This window comes from Vanellus vanellus (genome assembly GCF_965231255.1).
Source record: "Vanellus vanellus genome assembly, contig: HAP1_SCAFFOLD_527, whole genome shotgun sequence".
Classification (NCBI taxonomy): domain Eukaryota; kingdom Metazoa; phylum Chordata; class Aves; order Charadriiformes; family Charadriidae; genus Vanellus; species Vanellus vanellus.
Window position 1 is genome coordinate 58,299 of NW_028128606.1, and position 20,017 is coordinate 78,315.

Consider the following 20,017-nt stretch of genomic DNA (forward strand, 5'->3'; position numbering starts at 1 on the left):
CTGGGATACTTGTTGCCCAAATGCTTTGCAGTGACAGTGTATCGCAGCTTGATGGGGATTTGAGTCTCCTCTAATGAAATGCGAGCTAGGGAGGAAAACCCCGAGGGGTTTTTGGAACAGAAGATGTTTTCTGTTCCTGCCACTAATCTTTGTTGCAGAATGAAATAGGAATGTATACTTTAAATCTTTGTCAGGGTGTAGAAGGAAGCTGGCAACGGATGTAATCAAAAATGCTGTTATCAAAACTCTCGAAATATGTTGAAATTTCAGGCTTGATGATACAGTTTTAAATTCAGCTATTCAGACCGAGGCATTTCTTGGGTGCAGATTGCGCTTTCAACTTGCCGTGCAAGTCGGGATCAACCGGAGAGGAGTCTGGGACCAGATCGTTGACGGTGGATACCAAAGCTGGACGCTCTGCGGCTGTGTGGCTTGAGTCTCCTCAGCTCTCTGAATCGTCGCAGGATCCGACCTCGAGTGAATTGGGTGGTAGCATTAAACCAAGGTGCGGTTTCCTAGATGATGGGCTTTTGAGCCAAGCGCTTAAAAAACGGTCTAGTTTTCAAATTAGCATTTTTCCTAATTAGCGCATTTGCTGTTGCTCGTATGTAACCGACACACGTGGAAAGTGTGTGTGTTGAGTTTGCCTGAAACAACTCTTACTGCTCACAGTAACACACAACGAAGCAACCCCAGATCCTACGTGCTGTAGCGAGGACCCGGTACGACAGGAGACCGAAGGTTTCCAGCCTTGTTCTTCTAGGCTGGAATTAGGGAACTGCAAGTAACCCTCACCCTTCCGACCCCTCTTCCTCGAGTGGAGAGGCTGCAGGTTGAGGACGTAAAAAGAAGCTGAGGCCCTTCTCTGAGCCAAAGGTGTGAAGCTGTTTATTTTCACTCTGGAAATGTATATATTGCAGGAGGCAGATGCTAGCCGGCTTAACCTAAGCATTCACTACTTATCTGGGGTCTGGCAAGTGTACAAGTGTTGTCCCTTCTAATCCCCCGATATTAAAAAGTCCAGGCACCTTTCTCTGGCGAAGGCTGAGATAGCCTTGAAAAACACACAAAGAGAAGCCAACAAAAAAAAGAAACATTCGCTTTCTTTGCCAAGTTTAAATGAAGACTAATGCCGTGGTTCTGCTTAATCTTGTTTTTCTTGCTATCTGATGGATGCTAACGTGGGATGGAATCAGTCCCGGCAGCCGGTTATCTTTGCAGGGCCCCTGTGTGTTGCTGAGCTCGGCATTAAAGTCTTGCGGGGGAGCTGACGTGCTATGCAGAGCCTTGAACCTTCTTCCTGCGTTGTGAAGCCACCGTAGGGACGTCCCTTCTTCCTTTGGGAAGGTGTCTCCCGGAATCTCTGGTCTGCCGTTGGATGTCCGAACAGAAATCCTGTCCCCCAAAGCAGGATGTGTCTGTGCGAGTGAAAACGGGGCGCAGTCGGGTTAACCTGGTGGAAAATTCTCCCTGGTACCCGTGATGAAACTTAACTACTGTGCTATCAGTTGCTCATGTTTGGACTGGTTCCGCTGGCAATAGCTGCCATCCATCACCCTCGCTCGCGGGAGCGGATTGAGGGCTCTGACTCACCACTCTCTGTCATTGTGCCCTGCGCTGGGGTCCCTGCCTCCAGCAGGGCTGAGCCAAGCGCGGCCTCGGCTCTGCGGCTGAAGCAGCGGAGCTGGAGACGCCGAACCCTCCGGCTACGGTTTCGTGATGATTGCCGCCGCCTTCCCCTGGATCGACGCTCTCCTTTGGCTCCACTGGCACGAGGAGGGAGGCGGGGAGCTATGGCCGGTGCTCGCTTGCGCAATGCTGCTGAGCAAATCCAACCCAAAGCCCCTTTCTCTTCTCTCGTGTTCTTCTCCCCCTCTTCCTACATGGGAGCCAGGTCGGTTTGTTGTAGCAAACCTGGCCTGACCAACATGATTTTCTCAGTTTGTGTTTGGTTTTTTTTTTTTTGTTTTTTTTTTTTTTTCCTGGCTGGCTGTTGCACTGAGACGGCTTTTATCTGGGCTGGAGGCTAATGGGATTGTTTTGCTGCTTTACTAGAGGAATATTGTCAGTCGTGTCAGGATTCCTTTCCTCTAGGTTAAGACGCGCAGAAGGGTGTTTCTGCTGGAGAGTTCGGACTTCAATTTTGAAACCAGGTTTGATCTGTTGAGCGTGGGGGAGGGGAGGGGAGGAGAGCAGTAAAACTGAATTACCCAGTTAGCTTACTGTAACGCTGAAGGATGGATTGTTCGAAGGCTTGTTTTAATCAGGGGAAGAAAGGACGGGCTCTTTCCTGCTTTCTCCCTCAGCTGTCACTGGTTAGCCGGTTTGCTTTTTAATAAGCATTGTTCTCCCGGCTGTCTACCCCGGACACTGGGTTCAGCGGCGGCATGTGTTGGCATTGCACGTGACAGTGTAGGGGCTGCTGTAAAAGGAGGGGAAGCGGCAATTTCGAGAGGAGGATAGCGCTTGCGTTTAGGAAACCGAGTCAAAATGGATCGGTCGCTCTGCTTTGTGTGTGATTTCAGCTGTCCGCAGGCACGGTGAATTCTGAAGGGTGACTAACAACTGTGCTGTAGCACAGGCTTTGCTCTCCGGTTCCAGCGCGCCTCCCATATCCTGCAGCCATGAGTTCACAGGCTCCTAATTGCCTATGATGTAAGACAGCAGTAGATGGGGTTGCTATAAATTCTGGCTGCAGGTGTGGATTTAATAGTTGTGCTTCCCTTCAAGGGATCACGGATAGCGTGGATCCCTGCAAGTCGCAACAGACTGAGTTGGACTCGGGGTAAGGCAGCTAAAAGAACCCATTTGCCTGCGTTTTTTTAGAGCTGTTGCTTGCTGGAGGCTACCGATGGACGAGGTGTCGGTGTTCATCTGGCATCACCTTGGAAATGAGCTTGCTTTCCTCCAACAGAGCTCGGCCATGGCTGCTCTTCTTCTCATGAACCTTCTCTTGTGTCAAAACCCACCAGGCGTGAGGGCACTGCTGGAAACGGAGCTTTAGGCAGCGTGTGTGGACACAAGCTCCTTTGTCTGAGCGTCCGACAGGTTTTTCTGATGACCAGAGCAAGCCTGTGGTTCTAGTCCTTTTTTTTAATGGTGCTTGATTCCGGTTATAGGAACCGTAGAGAAATTATAAACACGGGTGATCATCTTTGGCATGCAAAGCGCGCACTTTTTGGAGGGGAAAAGACACAGCCTGAGGCAGTACTGAAGCTCGCTGTGGCGTGTGCACGTGTAGTTGAGATAATTTAGGATGGCGAGTCCCCTAGCTCACTTGAGAAAATGGGTATGTCTCCCTTGGAGTTGAGTTTAACGTGTGTTGTGGGTTTTTTGTTTTTTTTTTTCTTCATTTCTGCTCACATTCTCGCAGTGGGGAGTTTATTAAAGGTACTGGGGTGGTGCTCCTAAGTTGATCTGAGGCCTCACGCTGTTAAAGTGCAAAGTTCCCTTTCGTGGATGTCCATTCTTACCCCCTCCTTTGGGCTAGCGCTCCAAGCCTGTGCGATGGGCCGAAACTGCTCCCTCACCCAGGTGAAAACTAAACCTCATTTTTCTTTGGCTGAGTTTTCAGCCGGATCTGCCAGCAGGTCTGACTCACTCGGTGGCCGCACGATCGTCGGTGCAGATAGGAGAATGCAAGCCAGGTCCTGAAGGAAGGTGTTGCTGCCCTCCTCGGCAGCAGCCTGTCTTTAAATCGGTTTAAACTGGGTTGCGAAATCTCATTCTTGGTAAAAATCACTCGGTTGAAAAAGTAAAACAAGCCCCTCGCTCCGAGGATCGGCTTGGCCCTGCAGGAAGGAGCAGAGAGGGGTGTTCGCAGAAGGACCTTTGGAGATGGTTGAAGGTGAGCAGAGCTGTCGGTGGTGGTGGTGGTGGTGAGTGCCACGACAAGGTGGGCACAGGTGGTGAGCTAGGTACGGGGAAGAAAATGGGAATGTGAGGCAAAGTAGTGCCTGGCCGGGAGAAAATGAGAGGGGTGAGGTCGCGGGACCCTTGAAGAGCAAAGGGTGAGAATTTTGGATGCATTTGGTCTACAGTTCCTCTGATGGAACTGTTAGACTAATGATACCTTCAGATCCCTTGAGGTCTAAAAGCCCTTATTTAGGCATTTAAGCATAATTGCAGCCCAGCAGAACTGTGTGTTAGGCTAACGCGCTGTGCCTCTTCTTCCCCCGAGGCTAGAAGAGTCAGAAACCATACCCACTTCATTAGCGTGGCAGCAGGGGGACTGTCTCAGCTTTTTTTGTGAAGTTAATAATAAAATTAACCTAATTGCTATGCCTGTTTATGGGTAAGAAAGTGTGGCTTCTGTGCTGATTTATTTTTTTTTTTTTTTTTTTTTTTTTCCCCTGCTGTGTGCCGTGCTGTGGCCGGGTGGAGCTCCCAGATCTCCCCGACCAGGATAGCAGATGAGTGACTCGGGGGCGTTTTCAGCTGCGTGTTGCAGAGACGCAGTACACAAACCGTTAAATTTTCTTCCCTCGGCTCCCAAATCCATTTCTTCAGTCAATGCCAAAGCATGCGTTCTTCTATCAAGACCATATGTACGCCAAGACCGAGGTTTTAAAGTCAAGGTGTTTTTGAAATATTGGAGTGCAAATTAAGTATCTGAGTAATCTTAACTGTCTTCTAAAAAAAAAAAAAAAAAAAAATTCTCTATCAGCCTCACATATAACTCGGAGGATTAATGGAAAGCTAAACTTTGATCAGAGTCCAACAGCTGATACCAGCCATGAGGCTTTCCAGGCCTGAAAGCAAAATAGAAAAAATCCGATGAACGACTCGGCCAAAGATCTGCTGCTCCGTCTTTGAGGCAAGCCAACTTTTTGGTCATGTTTTTAGGCTAATACCTCTTCCCCCACCTCCCCCCCACCCTCGGTTGCTTAATGTCTTCTTGCGTCACCTTTGTCCTGTGACGCTGGACGTTACCTGTAACAGAGTTTGAGTGAATTACTGATGTTATTGAGGGTGGTTTATAGCTTTGGAAAAAGCCATAGGTGGCCATCGGGACTCGAGGTCCCCTCTCCTTGTAGGAACTCGGTCACCGTCTCGTTTGCTCAGTGCTGTTTGTTTTTCCTGTCATCTGCTGCCCTGAGCAAACAGTCAGTCTTCATTTTGGCAAAAATAGTGCAGCCATTACAAACCGCTGCCCAATCGATAAGATATTTTAGCCCCCCCGCCCCCCAAATCATCCTCAGGATTCGTCATTGATTGACAGAGGGGGGTTAAATCATGTGGAGCAAGCGCGAAGCTCCATGCACGTTCCTGCAAGGCTGCTGCGAACTCTTTTTAGGTAACGTGCATTTTTAAAAATACCGAGTGAATAACGAAATGGGAATACGCGTAGGAAACTCTTGGATTCTGGTTTAGCAGGGATTGATTCGGACGCTCGGCATGAGTACCGACAGAAATTTGGAGGCGTTAGTGAAATGCAAGGCGAGGATTGCGAAGGTTGCGCAACTGTAATTTCTCTCCTTTACGTTGCGACGATAAGGATCTAGAAAGTATACTTTCATTTGTTTAAAATGTAATAAATAAATATGAAGGTAACATCAAAGGATGCTTTTTCTCGTAATTTTTAAATGCCTTTCCATTTGGTTTGTTTCCGTAGATGCCTTGGAGTATGTTTCATTGCGTTCTGACCTGTTTATGTCTTTCACACTTGGTTTATAGGGTCACTGTCAGCAAACTGGTTTTGTGGGGTTTTCCCTTTCAGATTTTTTAGGATCGAGAAAATACCGGGACTGCCAGGCGGAGTGTGGTTTGTTTTCGAAAAGCACCCACAAAATCCCTTTGAAGTACGTAATTTTATTACTTACGCTCACCAAATCCCCTCTTCCATGATGCCATAATTCTAATACAAATGCCTAATTATGGTATTTTTTTTTTTTTTTTAAAAAAAACCCACTTATGTAAATATCTGGCTCCTTATCTCCATTGCTCGGCTTCCTGTAATTTAGCGGCACAGAAACTGCCGTTTCGGTGCTCGAGGTGGAGAAGAGTAAAACAGGAGCCCTCGAATTTTTTTTTTTTATTTTTTTTTTTTTTTTTTTTCCCCTTTCTCTACGCAAGCTGTGATTCCAGTAGGACTTTTTTTGGGCGCTCGAGCCCTCTCTTCGGAGCGTAATTAGGAACACATTGATTCTTATTGCAGCTGGCAGCTGCTGGCTATTGCCTTTTTCAGCTTCTGACCCCCATAGTCCCGCTGACCTTTCCTGGGGTTAGTCGTGGGCCCTTTTCATTGTGATGGGCTAGAAGTGGCTCATGTGGAGTTGATTATTTCCTTGCTTGTCTGGCCTTTTTGGTGCCGTAACTCCAAGTCACTTCCATTTTCTTCCCCTGCTTTTTGGCTGACCACAGTGAAAGGAAATGCTTTTGCTGGCGACAGGATCGGTTTGCACGCTCGACTGCCTCGATTGAGACCCTGAAAAGGGGGGAGGGGGAGGGTAATGAACACTGTAGGTGCTGCATTTGCTTTTTAAAGCTCGATGTTAATGATTGAGTGGTCATTAAGCGGTCATAAAAACGAGGCTTCGGCAGCCTCGGTTGCCTTTTAGCCATGGCAAACCCACCCCTTGGCGTTAAAAATCCGCACCCGTAAGGTACAGCAGGCGCGTTTTTAGGAGAGGTGCTCCGGGAGCAGCCAAGCCATGCGGCGTGCGGGCGAACGCCCGGGTGTCAGTGGCCGGGGACTACTCCAAGGCTTTTTCCAGGCGGGAATAAACCCTGGGAGGTTAGTCCGTAAAGCCGAGGGACAGGCTGTCAGTTGCCGCCGGGCTGCTAACCCGCTCCTCCCCGGCACAAAAAGCTAATGAAGTATATATGCCAGCTGTTACACTCATTTTGCCAGACCCCAGGAGGACAGCATGAAGACAGTCGGTGATCAAAGGCTTTGGAGATCACTGAGGAGCCGAGCTGCAGGAATGTCTGATTGCTTTCTCTTGGAATGCCACAGGCTTCAATACCTCTTTTTTTTTTTTTTTTTTTTTTTTTTAAGGTGTCTTGGTGCGAGATTTAATGATCTGACTCTGGCTCGCTCGCACTAAAGGTGCAGTGTTTTGGTTAATTCTGGGGGTTTCTTTTGCTCTAAACTTAGGTGCTTTGAGAATCTGTGATTTTTGGTGTGCTGACGGGAAACAATCTTGGGGAGCAAGTTAAAATGATTTTTTTTTTTTTTTTTTTCCCCTTGGTAATTCTGTAATAAACGACCTAGGGAGGGCGGGGAAAAAAAAATCACTTCAGTACTTGCCGTGCTTTAGGTATTAGATCACATGAAGTGAGGTTGGATTAATTGATTTTTGAGTTGCTGCTGTTTAATGAAAATATGAAATCTTTCATACCCAAAGCTGTTTTACTCCAAGTGGAAACTGTTGTCACGTCTGCAGCTGGCGGGCGGTGCTGCCCCGAAGCAGCAGCTCTCTGTCACTTTTTCCTAGGGCTTCTCGGAGAAGGCCGTCACCTCCTGGAGGTGGAGTGGGCAACCTGAATAACTCCCTCTGTTCCCGAGTGTGCCATTTCCTTCCTCCTCCTCCTCCTTCCCCGCTTTTCTCCAGCGTTTATGGGACCGGTGCGTTTGGCTAGCAAAGAAACCCTTTACCTCCTTTAGCTTTGGCAGGCTGGAAGGGCTCGCTGAAGGTCAGATGAGTTTTGGAGAGGGGAGTGATGGAGTGGGAGCGCGGCTGCGGTTAAAGTGACGCGTGGGGTGGTCGCTACAGAGCTCTGGTGGAAGGGAGGTCCTCGCTGCTGGTCTGAGGTGGCAGGAAGATGATTGAGGGATCTAAACCAGAGGGAAGAAAAACTATCAAGACGATGCTCTTCTTTCGTAGTGACTCTGCACTCAGCTGTGAGGGTGGAGATGAGAAGTTCGTGGTCCTGTAAATAAGCAGGGCAGGTTCTCAGCTGTGTTTTGAAGGACGCAGGCCAGCGTTTTTGTCATCTTGTGGAGTGTAAAAGCTTTTTTGGGGGGCAAGCATGGGTAAGAGTGTGTTAATTTGGAGGTGGCAGGTTAAGTTAGTTATACTGAACCGGACAGGGAGCCTTACGTTGAAGACTGCTGGTTTCTGGAGAAAGAGTGATAAACGCGAAGTTCTGGGAAGAGGGGAGAGGGTCGCTGCCAGGGCTGTGCTGTCTTGCTGCGCCGAGTCTGTCTGGATCAGAGATGAGAAGCCTGCCGGGCCAGTCTGGTGCCTGTGTCTTCCCGTCTCAGCCCAGTAGGGTGTTTTGGTGAGTCCGTGTGTTGAGGGCTGCTCCCTGGCCTGGGGTGGCCCACGTCCATCCTGGTGGCCCACGTCCATCCTGGTGGCCCACGTCCATCCTGGTGAGGTCTTCAGCCCTCGACAGCCAGGTGATGGTGACCAGGCCTCCCTGCAGGACCTAGCCGGTGTGTGGGGACAACCCTGCTCCTGCACTGGGAAACCTCTCTGGTGCTCCTAAAGGGACTAATTAAAACGTACCCTTCCCCTCCGTTTGGAGTCAGCTCTGATGATTTATTTTGCATCGCAAAAGTCACGGGGCTGAAACTGTGAGCTGATGGGTGGGCACGTGTCTGTTTGGCAAGGGGTCTGTGACGAATGAGATGCACAACCAGAATTATGTCGTCTTCGGATGTACTCCATCTTAATAATTATCTCCAAAAGTTCCACGTACGTGTTTCTGGATGCCCCTGCATGTGCCGTGTGCTTCCGAGTCCATTGAAATGGTCAGGGTGCCTCCTCCTCCTGACACAAGCCCGTTACCTTCCTCGTTTCCCTTGATCCGTGAGCAACAGGTTACTTTAGAGCTGATGAGGAGGTCAAGTGCTGGATGAAAATAATCGGAAGATGACTTTAGATGAAGATGTCTTGGTGGACGTAGGAAAAATAGGGGCCTTTGCCGTGCTGTGGCGTTCTTGTTTGTGGCACTGACGGTCTGGAGAAATTGCCAGTGAAAGTGGGAAGGACTTGATCCGTGAAAATCATGTCCGTCCCTTCAACCTTGAATATTACTCACATGTATGTAACTCCTGTTACTAGTGTTTTATTTTACGAGGCTTGAAAATAGCCCCTTTTCTCTGTGACACCTCTTACTTCAAAATAACTTTGACTGTTTGACCCACCGGCGATGGAGACTCATTCTTCCAAGCGAGGAATAGTGAACAGCGGGCAGAGCTGTTCCCGGCTGAGCTCATCTTGGAGTTCGAGACAATTAAATGGAGCCACAGGTGCTAACCGAAGTGCTCCCCTTTCTGTCCCCAGTAGGTCCCCGATGACTGGCACTATCAAAATGGGAGTTCGGGGTTACTGAAACGATGGCAGAAGGGAAGAGTTTGGTTTTTCCGTCCCTGAGGCTTTTTTAACGCTCAACTATGTATTAATGCAATATTAAAGAAGCGAGGCTCCTCCACTGCGTTTCTAAAGGTGCCAAGACTACGCGCTGTGCTCTTGCCCTCTTCTCTGTACCTGGCGAAGGGCTTCTGTCGTGACACCATCTGCAGAAGAAACAGAACGAAGCCGATATTTTGGGGGTTGGGTATTGCAGGTTGCATCTCCTCTTCCCCCGACGTTCCCGTATTTACCAGCGAATATGAGGTTTCTGCCCTCCCTTCCAAAGGGGATGTTAGAGAAACCTTGTTCGGATGTCTGAGTGGTGTTGGCTGAACGATACTACTCCAATTACAGTGAATATTTTTTTTTTTTTTTTCTCTCCAGTCAAAGAACTTCGGTATTTGTGGCTTGCTTTGTGTACTCGCTGCTTGACAGTTGATCTTGCCACTCCGCAAGCCCACGAAAGCCAAACTGGTAGGTCAAAAGAGGAGTAGCTGTTGACACTGGCAGCTAGGAACATGTAAAGAGAAAGATAAACAGAGGGAAATCGGAGACTGGATAAAGTAGATCTCCAAAGATAAAGTTTAGTTAAAGATAATGAGCTGGCCTTGTTTGAAAAAGACAGCTGCAAAATAACCCGGTAGCTCCATGTGCTGGGGTTAAAGTTGACCTGGAATATACGTTTCATTGCTTTTCATAAATAAATAGCGGAGGGAAGATTTGGCAAAAAGCAACATCGTGCCCCCCCACCCCCCCCCCCCCCCCTCTTCAGCGAAGCGTTTGATGTTAACAAGTTCTCTGGGTGTTTACTTTGTCCTCTGCGCTCGCTGGTGGAGCGGCTCTCCTGCCCTTGAACCGAGCGAGAATTCAAATAAACCAAAGCCCTTTCTGCTTCAGCCGGTCTCTTCTGCCGTCTGCGTCTTACCAAAACGGCCCCGGCTCGCGTTGGGGAACCAGCCTGGTCCGCAGCGTTACCGCTCTATAAAATCTAGCGCGATTCTTTCGTTGTTATCGGAGTCTTTGCCTCACGCTTATTTCGCCTGTGTATCTTACAGCCGCGTTCCGATGACAAAACACTGTTATTTTTAAATAAACCACGGGAATGATTTTGCTGTTAATATCAGGATCCGGCTTCTTGGAAAGCAAATGGCCCCGCGAGTGCTCGGTAAACTGGGAATTATCTCCACCAAGCGTGTGGATCGTTGCACTTGTTTCTGTGCCCTGCCAGTAACGCTCCTAGTTATTGTGTGCGCGTTACATACGTGTTTATATACGCATCTGATAGATGAGATGTTTAAAATATATGTTGAGTGTTATCAGCAGCGAAATTTGTATGGCTGATAAATGAAGTAACTGTGCTAAATGAACTCAGATCTTATTCGTCATTGTATTACGCGAGGCAAACAAAATTTTAAATGAACGATTTTAATATCTTTTTTTTTTTTTCCTCGGAAAAGAGAGCGTTTGATGGAGACCGTCAGAAATGCCGTTCCTGAGACTCGCCTCGTGCGAGTTGAGTCGCTGCTTTCGTGACGGCGTTTGCGGGTTGCCACTTTTGTGGGGGCGTGTGTGTTTTTTGGTGCTGAAAGGGGGATCTCGCGTAGCAGAACTGTCGGGTGTGACATGGCCAAGGAAAGGGCTGTCGTCTTGTAGAAGCAGCCGTGTAGGTAAAAGCACGTGTCACGGATGCCCCAAAAGTGCATATGAGAAAGCAGTATTGGTTTGGGAGTGTAAATGAGAACGAGATTGATGTTGGTGAACTTTTTTTTTTTTTTTTTTTCTTTTTGGTACACGTTTGCCACCGTTGGACTGTAAATCCCGCTGGAAGGAGGATGCAGATGACATGTCTCAGTCGGCGGGTTTAACGCAGTTATGAGTGATGGCTGCGTCGCGGCGTGTAGATTCGTCAAAACTTGTAAAACAAGCCCAGCCTGGTGATAGATGGTCAAATGATTATTGTTTGCAAACAATATTATCTCCAACAGATAAGCTGTTTACTTTGGACTTCAATTCCTCTGGTTGGAAAGTAGCCTTAATTTATCAAGGCAGTGCGGTTCGGCGCGCATGCCTCGTACCCCAGCTGTGGAAAAAATCTTATATTAAGAATAGTACTTGGAAACGCAGTTAAGTTCAACTTCTAACTCATTTTTACAGATGGTTTCTATATTGCGAAGAATATTGGCTGTTTCCTGGTTGCGCCTCTCTTTTCTTTGTTTTTGTTTTTTTTTTTTCTTTTTTTTTTTTTTTAAAACCCCAAACACTTTGTTGTAAGAAAGTTAAAAGACTTAACTCCTGAAACTTACAGTAGACATCTGTCTGTTTGTTTTGTAGCTGTTTCGGTGCCTCATCTTAGTCTGGAGCTCGGTGCTTTCGACTTCTGTAATCTGGCGCTATGCATCCAGATCCCGGCCGCTTACAGGCACTGCTCTGCGTCGCTGCTGCGGGTCTCCTCTCTGCCGCAAGTTCAGGTAAGGCCTTCCTGCCCGAGCCCGGAGCGCTCGCTCGCAGGTTTTGGAGGTTGAATCCGTACTTCTGAAGGAGGAACAACCCGGAGCGCGTTTTTGAAACGGCCGACTTAAATGCGCGTTATCGATAATCTGCCTTTAAGGAAGCATGGAGTGCTGAAACGCAATCTTAAGATGGATATGCGTCTTTACTTTTGAAAACTTGGCTCAAAACAAGCGCTTGAACGTGGGAGGCTCTTGGTGACATAGGTTTGTTCTTTGGGATCTCCGTGGACCCAGCTGGACGTGGATTTTGCTGCGTACAGTGCATCTTGCGTTCCCGTGGGGCTGGGAGGGGTTTGAAATTTGCAGGGGGAGAGGGGAATCGGATCTTTGAAACGCGAAGGTTGATGCGTGGCTGCAGTTGGAACAGCTCTTGCCTTAAAAAAAAAAAAAAAAAAAAAGAGGGATGGTTTTAATTGACACATCTGCTCTGTGTAGTCAGCTTGTCTTAACGTAACCACACAAAAAAGAAGCTTTTACTACTTTTAGCACTTCATAGCCAATCGTTATAAGCAAATGGGATAAATTTTATTTTTCAAGCGGTCGTAGGAGATAAATTCCAGCTGCGGGGTCACTGCTACCAATTCTGACTTTTACACTGAGCACAAAGTGGTGGTGTCATAAGCAAGGGCAGGGGCGAAGGGGAAAGTAACAGCGCAATTTCGTAGCTCTTGGTGGCGAGCAGACTGACAAGGTCATCGCTTTGCGCTTATCCCTGGCAATCCAAACTGAGCTAATAGGAAAAACGGTTTTCTAATTAAAAGCTAAAAATGGACATCTGGAGTCCCGTGAAATGCTGGGATACCGTTTTTTTTTGTTTTTTTTTTTTTATGGATTTCATCTTTTTTTGTTAAGTGAAGCCACGCTTCAATTTCCACTTTTATTTTATGTTTATGCAGATAGTTTATGGTTCTGTTCAAAACGCGCAGTTTTGCATCTGAAACTCATAAGCAGAGCTTGGATGGACTGACTTTAGAAGAAAAGCATGAGCTGAGGGCCCCACCTACAAGAAAACTGTCTCTTATTTGGATGTCATTTAATATCTTCTTGACCTGTGCTAGCTGGAATTCCGTCGCTTATTTACAAACTAGAAACTGTTTTCCCCTGCCACCGTGTCTATTTCTAAATGTAATTTTTTTTTTCTTCCTTATTTCTAACCAAATAGGAGTTATTGGTGTTAATTGCCTCTTGCTTCCTCCCTTCGTCCAAAATCTTTAGCGGAGAATTCCATACAAAACAAATTGAAATAATTCCCAGTGTTTCGTTGGCCTGGATAGGAAAAAAATTTCCTCCAACAAGCAGGAATTTTCTTCTGGCAAATAAACGGATTCTCATAACCAAGTTTTGTGGAACTGAACCTTTTATTTATTAGCAGCTTTTCCTGTTTCTGTTCATCTTTACTCAGTGAAGATAATAGATGCCCAATTCATCATTCTTGTCCTGATGAAGTCCATGTATTTGGAATTAACAAGAGCCTTTGCTATTCATCCAGCTTTTTTTCTTTTTTTTTTTTTTTTTTTTTATCCTGCTATTTTTAATTAGTTCTGCAGACTCGGAGACGGTTCTGCAGAAATACCTGGCAGCCTGCTACCATTTCTAAAAATTTTACAAGTCGCGTCCGGACCCTCTTCATATGGGACAGATCAGCTACAGCTGCGTGTTCCCGCGCCCCGTCTCTCCAGGTGATGGCTGCTCTTCCACCCCACCTAAATCCAGCGGGATCGCAGTTTTCGCTGGCCCTAGCAAGCCTTTGCCTTGTACACGCTTGGGGATGTACCTCGCCCTTCCTGTACGCTGAACCGGCCTTCGTTTAATCGCCGGTACCCTCTTAACGGGGGTTTGAATCTTGGTGTTAGTGGGGAATCTGCCATGAGTTCCTCTTGCAGAGGAAACGGTGGCACCTGCTTGAGTATCATTAGCAACTTGGAGCGTAGAGACCCTTTATTTGTCTGCGTTTGATCCGAACGGTCTTTTAGCAATATTTAACCTTCCGGTGAAAGAAGTTTGCCGGGTGTGCGAACGGTGGCAGGAGCTTTGGGAGAGCGCGTCGCTATAAAACAGATCACGGTCAGTCTTTTTGGGCAAGTCAGTGCATCGTTAACCTTATCGCGTGTGTTCGTGCCAAATGCTGCTCGCTATCTGAAAATAATGAGTTTTGATTTGTGTTGTTGTTTTTTTTTTTTTTCCTTTTAGATTTAACTCCTCGTTTTATTTCCGAGCCTTTGTCTACTGTCCAGAAGTCTGGTGGGTCCGTACGACTCCGCTGCTCTGCCGAGCCCTCCACAGCTCGCCTTTCATGGCAGTTTAATGGGGAGCCTCTGGACAGCAAGGTGGGAGAAGTGGAAATCCAGTCGGGATCTTTGACAATCGTCTCGCTCAGCCTGTCAACGTCTGGCCGCTATCAGTGCGTTGCGAACAGCAGCGCGGGCGCCGTTCTGAGCAGGCCTGCGACGGTATCGATGGGCAGTAAGTTAATTTTTTCTTTATATTCCTTGTTCCCTGCAGGTGATACAGACCTCAATGGGTTTGTATGGGTTGTTTATCTTTAAATTTTAGAAAGCACCTAGTTTCAAGATGGGTTTTATTCCTCAGCCGGTATTTAATATATGATCGATTATACGCTTTTCACCAATTTATTTTTTTTTTTCCTATGTCATCTGAGACCTGCCAGGTGGTGCAGCCCTGGAGCAGGTCCTCCAGAGAGCTTGTGGATCTCCGTCCTCGGAGGCTTTTTTTAAAAAAAGACTCAACTAGAGCGAACTGCGGCTGATTGATTGTTGATAGCTGCATTGCTGATAGTTGGCGATAGCCGCGTTTTGAGCTGAAGGCTGGGCTAGACCTCAAGAGTCCTTTCAAGCAAATATAAATGTTATTCGGTGAAATAACGTTCATTTCGATGAACTGACCTGAAAGTACGAGGTTCCCGAAAGCTTCTCTTCAAAGACCATCTTGGAGCAGCAAGTGAGCTGCCCTGCCATTGCAGAAGCGTACTTGAGATTTGGTTAGAAAAGAGGAGAAATGAGCGGGAATCGTTGCCTGGGAAATAAGGGGGAGCTGCGAATTTTCCTTTTCGCTTATTTCATTTCGTTTGGTCAAAACTGTCCACGTGTTCCTCAGGTGGGGACAGCATTCTGTCCTTTTTAGGGGCGGTTTCCCTTCTCTCGGTCGCGCAGGTTCTTCTAATCAGTCTCTGCCTTAGTGCTCGATTTGTAAATTATATGATCTTAAAGGACTTTGGAAGAGGAAGGGCGGTGTTTTCCATGTGGAAAGGATGATGCGGTGCTGAGAATGGGAATGCAATATTCCTCCGTGAGCATGGTTTGCCTGCTTGGGATCACGGTGCTGTCTGAATCGGGCCTTTGTCGAGCAGGATTTGAGTGATTTCTCTGTAAGGGTACCTCATCTATGGAGCATGTCCAAAATCCCCCCTGGGAGGAAAATTTCTTAAAAGTGAGAGAAGTGTGTGTTTTGGTAAAGTACTGACCCATAGCAAGACCCTCTCGAGAGAGCTGTAAGGGTGGCTAACGTCAAAAAACTTCGCAACCTGGAAGACGCTTTGAGCGTGGAGGGAGCCGAAGAGCAGCTTTCGCACTTTTCTCCTCCTTTTGAGATCGTAGCAGCGAGTTAGAAGGTGCTGTTAGCTCTTGAGGCTTTCTGCTTGCCTCATCGCTCAGGGCGATGAGTGGGAGGCGCTGCTGTACTCGGTGTTGGCGTTAATCATAACCACAGAAAGACAACTTCGTGTTTCTTACGGACAGGCTTCTTGCTGCGAGTGTGAAGTTGTCTTCTGCGGTGCCTTCAGAACCCAGGAGTAGCGCTGCAGTCTTTCGCATCTCTCCGCTTGCTTTTCCTGGAGCGGTTGAGGCGACGTAGGAGCTATTTGTTCTCGCCTGACTATTCCCATTTAAAAGTTGACCCTCTCCGTAGTAAGGGAACATACGTACACAAGAGGGTTTAAACTGCTGTGGACTACAAAAGACAACGCCGGTTGGTATGAACGTCCAAATGCTGCACCGGAGAAGACGATCAGCTTGAAACCAGCTACGTTTTAAACCAAACGCTGAGCTGACTTGCTCCCTTTCCCAAGCCGTGGCCGCTCTTAACCGTTTGCCAATTCTCTTCTAGGTCTGGCGAATTTTGATACTTCGGGGAAACCTGCCGTCACGGCGGAGGAAGGAGGTACGGCTTTCCTTGGATGCAAGGTGCCGGAAAGTAACCCTAAAGCACAGGTTCGCTTTCAAGTGCGGGGAAAATGGCTGGAACAATCAACAGGTGAGGGGTTTTTACGCCGCAGGTCAGCAATATAAGTTGTCCAACAAAAGCTTGCCTGGATTTTTTTTTTCTTTCTTAAAACTTGAAGGAAAAAAACCAACTCTGGAAACTTCTAGAACTTCCTATGCAAATTGCTTTATCTAAACCTGCCTTTGTAAATTAATAGCCTTTGCATGGCAGCATGATTTCTTTGTGATCCGACGTTTAGGATAGGTTGGTATATCTGACAAGTTAAATAAAAATATACATACTGAAAAGGAAATCTTTTCTTGAAACGAAGTTAAATGTAACCTCTTTTTCCTCCCTGCTCGTTTAGACAACTACCTAATTCTTCCGTCTGGAAACCTGCAGATTTTGAATGTATCTTTAGAAGACAAAGGATCCTACAAATGTGCAGCGTACAACCCGGTTACTCAGGAGCTCAGAATAGAACTCGCCGGACGTAAGCTCATAGTCACTCGTGAGTATTCAGTTCAGCTTTCTGGAATTAATAGGTCTCAAACCGAATAAATAACACCCCTAGGATTTTTAGCATGGGCATATCAGCCTAAATACCCGCTGGTCTCAAATACCACGTCAGGTAAAATCCGCCCTGTGCTATTTGCCTGTTCAGTTCTTATTTCCCCTTACTGCGGAGGAGCAGCATGGCTGCTTTCCAGATGCCAAGAGGACAGAGCGCTGAGCCCTTGCGAAGAGCGTACCGCTCATGCTGCGGTCGCCAAACCGATTTCGGAGCAGGACGTCTGGAAGAGAGCGTTACAGCGTCGTGCTTAATCCCAAGTAGAAGTAGTAGCCGTGCTTGAAAGACGTGGCAAACCTCGGGACCGGAGGACAGGATGGGAGAGTGCTGTTTGAAAGACTGGTTAGTGATAAGCCTCCTCTCCTTTCCTCCAGGCTCTTCCTCAGCTGGTTTCCAAATACTTCACCCCCTGGCACCCCAGAGCCTGGCGGTGCCCCGGCACAGCCCTCTGACGCTGGAGTGTGTGGTCAGCGGGTCGCCTCCAGCCTCCCTCCGCTGGGTCAAAGATGGCCGGGACGCCCTGAGAAAAGGCAGGTGGAAACTGCTGCACTCCCATCTGGTGACGGACAGGCTCGAGACATCGGACTCTGGAAATTACTCCTGCGTGGTGGGAAACGAATCTGGAGTAGTGAAATACGTTAACTATTCGCTTGCTGTACTTGGTAAGAAATAAAGAAATTGTCACGTCCGGGCAACGAGCGTTTTCCTTGTGTACTCGCTGGGTTTGGCGTCTGATTACAAATAGCCTAATACCCTTCCTCAACCTATTAAAGCCTGTTAAAATAAAGAATAAGATGTGTTTAGAATGACCGTATTTCATCATCTCTCCTGCATTAAAATCCATAACTATTTATCTCTTCAAATCCTTCGCACTGTGAAGTAATTAAACAGGAAAGGATAACAAGCTCCCAAGGAAGAACTGATCTATTTATTTTTCTGCGGAGTGCCGAGTGTATACGGGATACAGCGTCAATAATGTGCCAGAGATCAGATGTTTCTCTTTTGAGGTTGTATATAAGCAAAAAGCTGGCGAGGAGAGGCGATATGTTTGGATGAGGACAAAACCAAAAGCAAAATAAATATATCTGGCCTCTTTTGCGCGGCTGCGAGTCGTGCCTAATCTCCCTTTTCTTTTGCAGCAGGTTTTCCTGTTTGAGGTTTTTGCCTCTGTGACTGTTTTTCTTTGGGTTTTGAAATGTATTCAGGAGAGTAACTCGGAAAACGGGTTGTTGACGCGCAATACAGGGTTTGTTTTGGGGATTTCGCTAGAGAATTATTTTGAGAATACAGGTGTCTTATTTACAGTCTTAATGCAAACATGTGCCTGTTTGGAATAGAAAGGAGAGACCATTAAAATAAGCAAGTGTGGGGGAAAACCAGCTTTAGGCTGCGTAGAACTAGAATCGTGCGGTGCTCGCTTAGCCTTTGTATGTCACAAGTTTTCATAACGTCTCGCAGTATCTTTTTTTTTCAGGACTTAAGCTCGGATCAACATACGGTGGTTTATGTAAACTTATTTCCCTGTATAGAACCTGCCTCCATCTCCAAGGGACTGCAAGATGAAACCGTGGCCGCTGGAGCGACCGCGCATTTCTGGTGCGACGTCCGGGGAAGCCCTGCTCCCACCCTCACCTGGCTCCACAACGCAGCCCCCCTCCGTCTCTCTCCACGGCATCTGCCGACGGGAAACCGTCTGCGGATCCGCGGTGTCACCCCAGAGGATTCTGGCTTGTACCAGTGCGTAGCGAACAACGGGGTTGGAGTTGTGCAGTCCACGGGGAGACTTCGTGTCCAGCCGGGTAGGAGCACTTGCAGCCCTCAAGAACTCAAATTAAGCGTTTGTACTTCAAGCTTTATTCTGTTCTTGGGTTTTTTTTGGTGGTGTTTGTTTTTTTTTTTTTTTCCTTGGTGTATTATATATTGATTTGTTTCTGACCGTTCTTTGTAGCAAATCTTACAAAGAAGCTGCTTTCAGTTGAATTTTGAAGAGATGTAGGTATTTCTGGGGTGGTACTTGATACTTAAAACCTAGATTACCAGCTGCAGTGAAATCAGCTTATGATTGAATTTGATGTGATTTATTCTTAAATAGAATCAGGGTCCCATTGTGCTGGATGAAATCTTAGCGGAATTGGCTGACGAGTAATTATGCCCGATCCGTATCGTCAAGTTTACAAAACGATCATCGGATTTGGGGTTAGTGCAGGCTTTCCCCTGTATCAAATTAACAGTTACAATAGTCTTTTTGATCACTCTTCGGTCTTAAGATACTTCCTAATATCTAAAGAACTCGATTTCTGCTAGTACAAGGGTGTTGGCAAGACCGTTACTGGTCCTGTTCTCTCCCTGCCACGTGTAGTTGAAGCTTTTGCCCTTCTCTGCACCGGTTAAGGCTGCTGTGAGCTGCGCAGAGGCTGGCTGAGCAGGTACTTTGTGACCCCCTCGTCTGTGGAGGGGACTAAGCCAGTCTTGCCTGCGCTGTGCTCCTCGCTGACAGTCAAGTCGTCTTTATTTAGGAAATTTGAAGTGCGGTTTGAGCGTAGTTTTCTATCTCTCGGCTGAGAGGCTGTCTAGAGAACTGTTAAAATGGTTAAAAAGAAGCATGCGTGATTTTTTTTTTTTTTTTTAATTGTATTGACTCATCGTGGCATTAAGAATCGTATTCCTTAGTCAGATTAATTCTTTGGATTTTTTCCCCCCCCCCCCCTAGGCAAAGGCTCTAGGCCAGTTATAGTCTCTCCCCCAGCAAGCGTCACTGTGATGGATGGTGGGGACGTTACGCTGACTTGCAATGCCACTGGCCTACCCGTTCCCGTCATCCGTTGGTACGACAGCAGAGGACTTATCGCCAGCCACCTTTCCCAGGTGCTTCCTTCAAAACCGCGGAAACCTCCTCGAGCAAGGCCGGGCAGCGCCGTTGCCGAGCCCGCCGCCTCCTTCTCCCCGTCTCAAGCGGGCTGGAGCTCCTTGCGCGTTAGGAACGTGACTCCTGAGCGTGGCGGGGAATACGCGTGCGAAGCCATCAACCAGCACGGCTCCGCGGTGGCAACAGCCATCCTTACAGTTGGTAAGCTCGGCGCGCAAAATCGCGGAGTCGGCTCCTTGATTTAGGTGAGAAATGCTTCAAAATAAGAAATTAAGGGCAGGTAGGTAGCACGGGTACCCTGGGGAAACAGGGCAGAGAAGCCGGAGCTGTCTTCTTGGAGCAGTTCCTCCCTTCCACCTTAGGCAAAGGAGAAACAGCTGTGGGTGTTGCACGGGATTAGTGTTCTTATATAGGATTTAAAAAACAAAAACAAAAAAAAAAAAACCCAAACCAACCCACCCTTGGATAGTTTTTATTTCTTGACTTCTCTACGAGGAAAAGACAGTTCTTACACTAAAGGCGAGATGGAAAAGAGAGATTTCTTCCT

The 20,017-nt window shown here is 47.4% G+C and overlaps 1 protein-coding gene across 1 annotated transcript in view; it reads left to right on the forward strand.

Annotated features, from left to right (window-relative positions):
• Positions 1-20,017, forward strand: part of LOC309684147 (cell adhesion molecule-related/down-regulated by oncogenes-like) — a 55,350-nt gene that overhangs the window by 7,439 nt on the left and 27,894 nt on the right. The window contains exons 2-8 of the mRNA XM_082500101.1: positions 11,637-11,773; positions 14,006-14,278; positions 15,938-16,084; positions 16,401-16,544; positions 16,979-17,266; positions 18,134-18,403; positions 19,315-19,671. Of these exons, the coding sequence (XP_082356227.1) occupies positions 11,698-11,773; positions 14,006-14,278; positions 15,938-16,084; positions 16,401-16,544; positions 16,979-17,266; positions 18,134-18,403; positions 19,315-19,671 (1,555 nt within the window). The 5' untranslated portion in view covers positions 11,637-11,697. The remainder of the gene's footprint in view (positions 1-11,636; positions 11,774-14,005; positions 14,279-15,937; positions 16,085-16,400; positions 16,545-16,978; positions 17,267-18,133; positions 18,404-19,314; positions 19,672-20,017) is intronic.